This window comes from Coffea arabica, chromosome 6c, assembly GCF_036785885.1.
Source record: "Coffea arabica cultivar ET-39 chromosome 6c, Coffea Arabica ET-39 HiFi, whole genome shotgun sequence".
NCBI lineage: Eukaryota > Viridiplantae > Streptophyta > Magnoliopsida > Gentianales > Rubiaceae > Coffea > Coffea arabica.
The window spans coordinates 16,542,033-16,551,719 of NC_092320.1; the positions used below are offsets into that span (position 1 = coordinate 16,542,033).

A 9,687-nucleotide genomic window follows, 5' to 3' on the forward strand; every position below is an offset into this window, starting at 1 on the left:
TCACCGGCACGCATATATTATGTACCTTAAACACTAATTAATTTAAATAAAACCATAAGAGGCAGCAAAAATGTTTGCCTACTTTCTAAATTGACATCAAGTCAAACCCAAGGAAGGCAATTAAAATGGAAAAAAAAACTTGAATTTGGCTTGAAAATTGAAAAGATTAGAGCCAGGATGACACATTCAAAAGTTGAGGATTTAACTAAGAGCACGAGGAACTTAATTTCAAGGATTACTAATGGCATCATTTATACAAGTGTAAATGAGTCTACTCAACCCAAACACTTCAGTGTTTAATTTTGTTTATTTATTTTAATGTGTTCAGCAATACGTTCAAATTTGGCATATTTGCTTATCAAAAAATTGAACTAAAATAACCTTTAATCAAGTCAAGCTTGAATCAATTTATAGTAACTTGAGTTTTTTTACACATAAATTTCAAGTTTTATGCTGATTGAATCAAGTTCAAGTTAAATTTAAAATTTTACTGAGCACAAAATACTATTTATAATTAACTTGATTAGTTAGCAAACCAAACTCTTTTCTCATGGAGATGATTTTGAGAATCAAGTAATTTCATTTCTCTTTCAACCCTAGGAATTTACTCAAATAGACTAAAACTAAAATAAAGTTCGGTACTTAATTCACTCTCTGCGTGACATTTTGCTGCTCTAGTCCTTGCAAGTCGGCCTTAGTAACCGCGGTCGCACTTGCATGTTTCAGCGGTGGAGCCACATATAGTTGAGGGAGAACAATTGCACCCCCTCAATTTTGAGAAAATTATGTTTTAAGCTTAGAAAGTTCAGAAATTTCTAATATCGTTACTTATTTGCCCTTCTAAAATTTTAAAAAATCCCTTTCCTATCATACATAGCTCCCAAAAATAATTAAAAAATTATAATCATCACCCTTCACAAGAGTGTTAGACTTACCAAAAATGTTAATTCAAAGGTAATTTTCACTATAAATTTTAAGCGCAATTTAAATTAAAAAAAAGTATATTTACCATAGGAGAGTATGAATTTTTAAGATGGACATATTTATTGGTTTTAAACTCTACTATTATCGTGCTATCGTAAATTGACGCCCTAACTCTAGGGTCCTGACTCCGCCATTGGCATGTTCCGAACGGAACTCTAATGGAGACTTTATCAATTCCACAGAAATTGCTGCATGGGACATGAATTTCGAGGTCTTCGCCGTTACACTGCAGTAAATTACTTGAGGTCCCGGTCTTTACATTTCTTTAACAGCCATCAACTTCTGCTGTCCTAATCCTTACACAAATTGCGGCGGCACTTGAATGTTCCGCGGGGCAGATTGAACTCCGATCGAAACTTCATCAACTTCTTCTGCAAGACTTGCCGCATAGACTTCATTAGCGAATCAGCTTCTTGGTTTACAAATTACTGAGGTCTTGCTCATTACAGGTCTTGAACAGCCATCAATTTTTGTCCTTACCCTTACCAATCGCGGAGCACAAGAGTGTTCGACGGGGAAGAATGAACTCCGGCAGTTTATCAACTTCTCCGACTGGACTTGCTGCATAGACTTCGATGGCATCTTCTTGTTCAACTAAAGTGATTCTGGGATGTGCTGATGCACCACTAGCTATACTGGGATGTAATCTGGATAGATACTTTGTGTTTATTGAATCATGTCCCCGTGAAGTATCCTTTGCTTTTGATGAGGACAATAGACGGGTTTGCCATCCCCATCTGTTGTACTTTTCTTTATTATTTACCTAAAAAAATCAAGTTGAATTATACCCTTAACTCGTGTTTATTTTGAACGTTGCATTCAAAACTCCAATTTTTGGATACATTGCATCACCTGATTTGATATTAGTGTAGTCATATATAGATGTTTCCAAATGTGAAAGATGCAAACATTTTTTATTTTAAGACACCTCACCGCTTTTCAATATATTATATTATTTTTTAGTTTCATATTTCTTCAATTACTTAAATATAAGATAAACTGCAAGAGCATAAGGTACAAATGTCTAAGTAAGAAATAGTGCATAATTTCAGGATAGGTTTCATTAGAAGAAAAGGGGAATAAAGTTGTTTCTAAATAGACCATTCACTAAAGAGTATCACATATAACTAATTCTTAATAGTTTGATAAAGAGTATCACAAATACTTCCTACGTCTGCCCCAAAACCAACGCTCACGCATGCCAACCGAGCTTCTGATTGCCCATCAATCTAGGGCATAATTTTGCCAGAGTTTCTAGGACCAAAACGATGGAAATTTGGTCATAATTAACTCAGCTTTCCGAACTGAAATCTATAAATAGCTAGCTGGTATTCTGAATGGAAGCAGTGTGGCTTCCCATTCAAATCTTTTGCACCATAATTTATTGGCTTTATACTCTCAGATTCTTCCATTCACTTGTTTCTTTGAGCTCTTAATCAAACAATGGCTTGGACATTCAATTCTATGCTGGTTACTGCCGCATTCTTACTGCTGGCGATGTTGGCTTCTCAAGCTACGGCCCGCAGCTTGGATGAAGCCTCATTGACTGAAAAGCACGAGCAGTGGATGGTTGAACACGGACGGGTTTACAAGGATGAGGCAGAGAAGGCAAAGCGATTCAAGATTTTCAAGGAAACTGTGGAGTACATTGAGGCCTTCAACAAGGCTGGGAACAAGTCTTACGTGTTGGGCATTAACCGATTTGCTGACCTGACAAACGAAGAGTTCCTATCAGCCAGCACTGGGTACAACTACAAACCAAGGAAAGACGTATCTCAAGGAACTTCATTCAGGTATGCAGATGTCAGTGACGCTCCGCCTTCCACGGACTGGAGACAGAAAGGTGCTGTCACTGGAGTCAAGGACCAGGCAGCTTGTGGTAAGTCCAATATTTGACCACCATTAGTATATGCTTTCCATGCCAAAATGTCTATATGAAGTTGGGCTAATTAGGATGAAAAACCCCTTTGGATAATGAAAATGCAGGATGTTGTTGGGCATTTTCAGCTGTTGCAGCCGTAGAAGGAATTCATAAACTCAAAGCCGGTCAGCTAACCTCGCTGTCTGAGCAACAGCTTGTTGACTGTGATACCAGTAGTAATCATGGCTGCAGTGGAGGTCGCATGGATGAAGCATTTAATTTCATTGCTAGCAATGGCCTCGCCACTGAATCCGAGTACCCATATCAAGGAGCTGATGGCACTTGCAATAACGACCAAGGAGCTGTCCGGATCACAAGTTATGAAGATGTCCCTCAGAATAACGAGGATGCTCTTCTGCAGGCCGTGTCTAAACAACCCGTATCAGTTGGCATTGAAGGCAGCGGCATGGACTTCAAAAACTATCAAAGCGGCGTTTTCTCCGGCGATTGTGGGAATAACTTGGACCATGCCGTGACACTAGTTGGATACGGTACAAGTGAGGATGGAACCAAGTATTGGTTGGTTAAGAATTCCTGGGGAACTAGCTGGGGTGAGGATGGGTACATGCGCCTTCAGAGAGACACTGGTGCTCCAGAAGGCCTTTGTGGCATCGCCAGCCAGGCTTCTTATCCCACTGCTTAGAATAGTTTAAATGTTGAAATAATTGCTGGTGCTTCATTAATTAGAAAGCAATTCTGCTTTTTCTATATATCACGGTCTGATGTTATAAGCATGAAACTAGCATCTTGTCTTGTGATGCAGTGCCTTTTATTACGTATCTCATATAGCCTTTATCAGCTTAACATGTATTGTTTCTTGTTTTTGCCTGAATAAATGGTGTTTGGTCTCTTTAGTGAAGTATGATCTTCTTCTTTATTTATTATTTTTTTTTTGGAGGAATAGTCTTTTTTTTTTTTTTTGGTGCTGCCCATATATGCTGAGAAAAGAAATATTACCAGTCTAACTGGAAAGGAAGAATTCATAATAACGGGAAAGAATTCTTGAGTAACCAATAATCGCGCAAGTCAGAAGAGTTGGTGCATAAGAACTCGCTAGACTATCCTAACAAAATACCTTGATAAATATCGTGTTGCTCGCGTATATATAAATTTGGACAATGACTCAATACAATTGTGTTTTTGTACGGTTTGGTCCGTTCAGTGTACATGTTTAAATTTGTAGTGTACACATACATCATAATATTGTACTATGTTGAATATTTTATTCATATATATTAATTTTATCTTGAATACAATAATGTAATGTAATTACGCATCAAATAATATAATAAATACAATAACCGGACTGAACTGTACCTGACTGCACTAGCCCTCTCCATATAATTCACTAGAGTCGGTGCTTAAGAAAACAACCACACAGATAAATTCCTCATAAACTTCTTAAGTGCATCACATGTGTGTAGTGATTTTTTAAACACTAGTAGTTATAAATGCATCACATATGTGAATGATTTGAATCCCAAATTTGAATTTATATTATATGGCATGATCTAAATATGCTAGTGTAAAAAAAATGTTCACTGACAGTATATAAAAAATTTACTCTTTAACTAATATGTTGTTGAAGTTTTCCTTGCCTTGACAAAAAAATTAGGAAGAAAGGTGAATATGCTATTATGAAAAAATTTGTACACTAACAATGTATTAAAAACTTACCCTTTAACTAATATGCTATTGAATTTTTCCTTGCCCTGAGATAAAGTAGCAAGAAGGGTGAATCTTCTAGTGTAAAAAAAAAAAAAATTATATACTGACAATGCATTGCATCAAAAAACTTACTTTGTAACTAATATGTAACTTGAGTTTTTTCCCTACCTTAAAAAAATTAGCAAGAAGGGTGAATCTTCTAGTGTAAAAAGAAAAAAAAATTGTTCACTGATAGTGTATAAAAAACTTACTCTTTAACTAATATTTTCTTGAATTTTTCCTTGCCTTTGAAAAAATTAGCAAGAAGGATGAGGTTTAAGATTCAATGTATAAAAACTTACTCTTTAACTAATATGTTTTTGAATTTTTCCCCTACCTTAAGAAAAAAAATTAGCAAGAAGGGTAAACCTATTAATGTAAAAAAAAATAAAAAATACACACTGATAGCAATGTTTTAAAACCCGGACCGTCAATTGAACCGGCGAAGTGAAAGGGTCGAGGTTCAACCGGTCGGACCGGTTCAACCTCGGTTCAATGAATTTTTTTAAAAATAATTTATATAAATATATATATGCACAAAATAAGACATGCAATAGACTAATTTAAAACTTTATATGATGAAAAGTTTACTATTTTTGAATAACTTGGATTTTCAAAAATAAATTTTTTAAATTATAAGTTAAAACAAATAAATTTCATTTCAATTTCAATTATATCTACCAAAATAATCTTAAATCTATCCAAAAAATATCACAATATTTTGAAATTATACAAAATTCACGTCTATGAGGATTTGACATTGTAAACTTAAATTTTAAATTTATGCCTCTGGGATTTAGAGATTGCAATTTAAAAAAGAAAGTTTGGAGTTCGAAGGAAGTCAAGAGAATCGAAAATAGAAATGCAAACTTGATAAGAAACAAAAAATGAGATAAAAGTGAGTGGTTGTAGCATTAAATAATTTGGGTTAAAAAAATAATTCTTTTTTAACTTTTTTCAAATTTGTGTTTTCAATTCGGCCATTTGACTTTCTCACTCAGTCCATATTCATTGGAAAGAAAAAAAATTCTCCATATTCACATTTTTTGTCCACTAGAAAATTGTTATTAGCGCCCAATTATTTATCAATGTTCCCTTATTTAATATTTATTTACCAGTCAGTTAGGTAACAATATCCTTATTCAATGTTACTACCTACGATATTGTTTTGAGATTGTAATTGAAATTAAAATTTTTAAGTATTTTGTTTATTCACACAAATTAAAAAAAAAAATCAAGGAGTCATGATGTAAAGTACGAATGTGTACAATGTAATTATAAATATTTTTTAAAATAATAATTACTTATCAATTTTTTTCCTAAATACTTGTCTACAATGTCAATTGAGCAAGAATATCCCTACTCAATCTTTCTATCTATTATTGCATTTCAACCATTATTTTATTGTGAGATTGTAACTGAAATTAAAAGTCTAAGTATTTTTATTTATTTTCACAAATTAAAAAATCAAGGGGATTACATTAATAATCAAGGGGAGTACATTAACAAACATAGATATACCAACAATATATTTGTGATGTAAAGCACAAGTGTTTTTGATGTAATTAAAATTTTTGAAAACAATAACTTATCTAAACAATTCAATTTAGTTACCAAATTAGATTGTCATTTTTTTTAATTTTTTATTTTTTCACAAATTTATTTCTTGATTATTTTTATTCTACACATATTAAATCGTTGTCGTACATTTTCTACAAAAATTTAAAAAATAATTTGAAAAAGCTATTTTATTAAAGGATTTTTTTAACGGTTGTCCTAACACATTTAATACACCTAATTTATTATATATATACATATACTAACAATTATTACTATCTTTGCATTTATATATGTTTTATATACAAAGAAATAAGTTTGATGTATCTTAGGTTTAGGGTGTTTTTAGTTTTTCATTTAATAAGTTAAGTAGATATTTGCACAAAATAATCATGTCCGCTGCCTATGGCTCAGTGGTAAGGGCTTCTTATAACAAACACAAGGTTTGGTGTTTGACTCTTGGCAGCTACAATTTGGAATTTCATTTTGAAAAGTTTCAAAAACCGCCGGTTCACGGTCTAAGCGGGTTTTTCCGGTTCGTCCGAGTCATCCGGTTTCCAGCGGTTCTTGACTACTCTCCGGGTTTAGCTCTAGACCGGACCGTTGGCCTGTCCGGTTCGCGGTCCAACCGGTTGAACCGGCCGGTCCGGTCCGGTTCTGAAAACACTGACTGATAGTACATAAAAAAAACTTAGGCCTTTTTTGAAAACCCCAATTTAGCATTTAAAGTTAATGAATTTAGATATTAACATATTCAAATGTATTTGATAACAAGAAAAAAAATTATAGTTTTTAAGCATTTTTAGCAAACTCTCGATTACATCTAGTTGTCTGGGCTTGGAGAGTATGCCCGACAGTCTTGATTTAGTTAGCCAAGTAGTTACAGTTACAATATGTTATGGATCTGCCAACGTAATAATGGAGACTAGTTAAGGGGTTAAGATTTTGAGTCTTTGATTTTCTTCCGTTACCTTACAATTCATTGTGTAAAATTATCTCCATAAGTGTTCCTCAAATCGGTTGTTTTCAGCTAATTGGTACCACAATCATGCAATGTTTTCAGAATTGGACTGCACTGCAAACCGGACATTTCAACGGTCCGGTCTAATGCTAAAACCGGAGATTAATGAAAAATCGTTAGAAACCAAGTGAACTGGACAAACTGTGAAAAATCGTTTAGACAATGAACCGGCGGTTTTGAAAATTTTCAAATGAAAACAATTTCAAGAATGCAACCACTAAGATTTGAACCCTAATCCTCGTTTAGACAGTGAACCGGCAGTTTTAAAAATTTTCAAATGAAAACAATTTCAAGAATGCAACCACTAAGATTTGAACCGTAATCCTTAAGGCAACAAGAAGGATTTCTTACCGTTAGACTACAACCACAGGACAAACGTATTTTGTGTATAAATCTACTTAACTTATTTAGTGAAAAACTAAAAATTAAATTAAAAAAGAGAAACCCCAGCACTAGCGACTAAGACACGTCGGCTCTTATTTCTTTGTTTTGCTTTACTTCCTCATCGGCTCATCCTCCTCTATCTTCTTTTCCCTCTTCTCCTTTTAGCCTTTCGGCCATGAATTGAACTATTTTTGTATGATTTCTTTGGCTCAGTTGCAGAGTTGCAGTTCGTGTAATGCACAGGTAAATTTTGAAGGAAATCTAAAGAAGCACTAATCTAGTAATCTAGTTTCTTTTTTATTTTATTTTATTTTTTTACATGAATTCGTCCTTTTTTGTCTATTTTTGTTTATAGATAAAGATAACTCGAAGCCAGGCAATCATCATTGACTGGGGTTTGTTTTGTTGGCAGTGCCATTGACCAATCCAGTGAAGGTCTTCAAGGTATGAATTTATTCCATTAGTTTTTTTTTTTAATTTTAGTTTCATTTTATAACTATTATTTCTTTCTTCGATTTTTTTTTTTTAAAAATCTCTGGTTTGTACCCTTTTTGCTTTGTTGGGGGAGTACAAGTACAAAATAGGTGGTTTTTTTTTTTAATTGATGCAGACAGTCCAACTTGGTTTAGAAATTTTGGTTATGTTTATCATTCCATTTCATGTATATATTTTAGAAATTTTATTATTATCTCAACTTAAATTTAGTTTTAAATTGTGTTGATGAATGCATTTTAAGGACTTAAGTTATCAATAACTATGTTGGATTGTGCATGAGTCGTCAAGTTCAAGTGTAGAGTGACGACCTGTGACTGTGAGTGCTTAGTACTGAAGTTGCAAGCATATATATATATATATATATATATATATATCAATGAACCGATAAATCGGTCGGTCGGACCGTGAACTGCTCCCTTCTCCGATTCACTGGCCAGTCCGAGTTTAGAAACATTGCAATTATGCAAGAGAGTATGAATTAAAATAAAATTTTCGGCTGTGACTTCCACAGTTAGACTAACCTAGTCTACACAATACACAAAGGAGGAGTCCACTATGTGGTGCCAGTACATATTTGCCATTTTTTAAACTTCTTGTAATATCTTCACTAGTAAGAGTATTTACCTTTTCTACACATACAGAAATAATAATTTCAAGGGTAATTTAGTGAATTGATTGCTTCCCCAGCCTCCTATTTTTAAGAGCTTAATGTAGAGATTTTAATTACGTTAGCAACTACCAAATAAATAAGTGAACACAATACAAGAAACCCTCACCATAAATATTTTCCAAGTGAAAAACATTTTTTGTGACAAATATTTACAAGTGATCATAATTTTAATCACCGGCACGCATATATTATGTACCTTAAACACTAATTAATTTAAATAAAACCATAAGAGGCAGCAAAAATGTTTGCCTACTTTCTAAATTGACATCAAGTCAAACCCAAGGAAGGCAATTAAAATGGAAAAAAAAACTTGAATTTGGCTTGAAAATTGAAAAGATTAGAGCCAGGATGACACATTCAAAAGTTGAGGATTTAACTAAGAGCACGAGGAACTTAATTTCAAGGATTACTAATGGCATCATTTATACAAGTGTAAATGAGTCTACTCAACCCAAACACTTCAGTGTTTAATTTTGTTTATTTATTTTAATGTGTTCAGCAATACGTTCAAATTTGGCATATTTGCTTATCAAAAAATTGAACTAAAATAACCTTTAATCAAGTCAAGCTTGAATCAATTTATAGTAACTTGAGTTTTTTTACACATAAATTTCAAGTTTTATGCTGATTGAATCAAGTTCAAGTTAAATTTAAAATTTTACTGAGCACAAAATACTATTTATAATTAACTTGATTAGTTAGCAAACCAAACTCTTTTCTCATGGAGATGATTTTGAGAATCAAGTAATTTCATTTCTCTTTCAACCCTAGGAATTTACTCAAATAGACTAAAACTAAAATAAAGTTCGGTACTTAATTCACTCTCTGCGTGACATTTTGCTGCTCTAGTCCTTGCAAGTCGGCCTTAGTAACCGCGGTCGCACTTGCATGTTTCAGCGGTGGAGCCACATATAGTTGAGGGAGAACAATTGCACCCCCTCAATTTTG

General features: G+C 33.4%; 1 protein-coding gene across 1 annotated transcript; it reads left to right on the forward strand.

The window, feature by feature from the left end:
* The first annotated feature begins 2,347 nt into the window (after positions 1–2,347).
* LOC140008508 (senescence-specific cysteine protease SAG39-like) lies at positions 2,348–3,764 on the forward strand. Its single transcript, XM_072053138.1, has 2 exons — positions 2,348–2,863; positions 2,971–3,764. The coding sequence occupies exons 1-2, from the start codon at positions 2,428–2,430 to the stop codon at positions 3,546–3,548; spliced, it is 1,014 nt and encodes a 337-aa protein (XP_071909239.1). The 5' UTR covers positions 2,348–2,427; the 3' UTR covers positions 3,549–3,764.
* The last annotated feature ends 5,923 nt before the right edge of the window (positions 3,765–9,687 follow it).

Excerpts from the sequence above, each read along its gene's own strand:
- LOC140008508 (XM_072053138.1), top strand. The coding sequence starts at position 2,428 with ATGGCTTGGACATTCAATTCTATGCTGGTTACTGCCGCATTCTTACTG. Across the intron at positions 2,864-2,970 it reads CAAGGACCAGGCAGCTTGTG|GATGTTGTTGGGCATTTTCA; the intron begins GTAAGTCCAATA and ends ATGAAAATGCAG.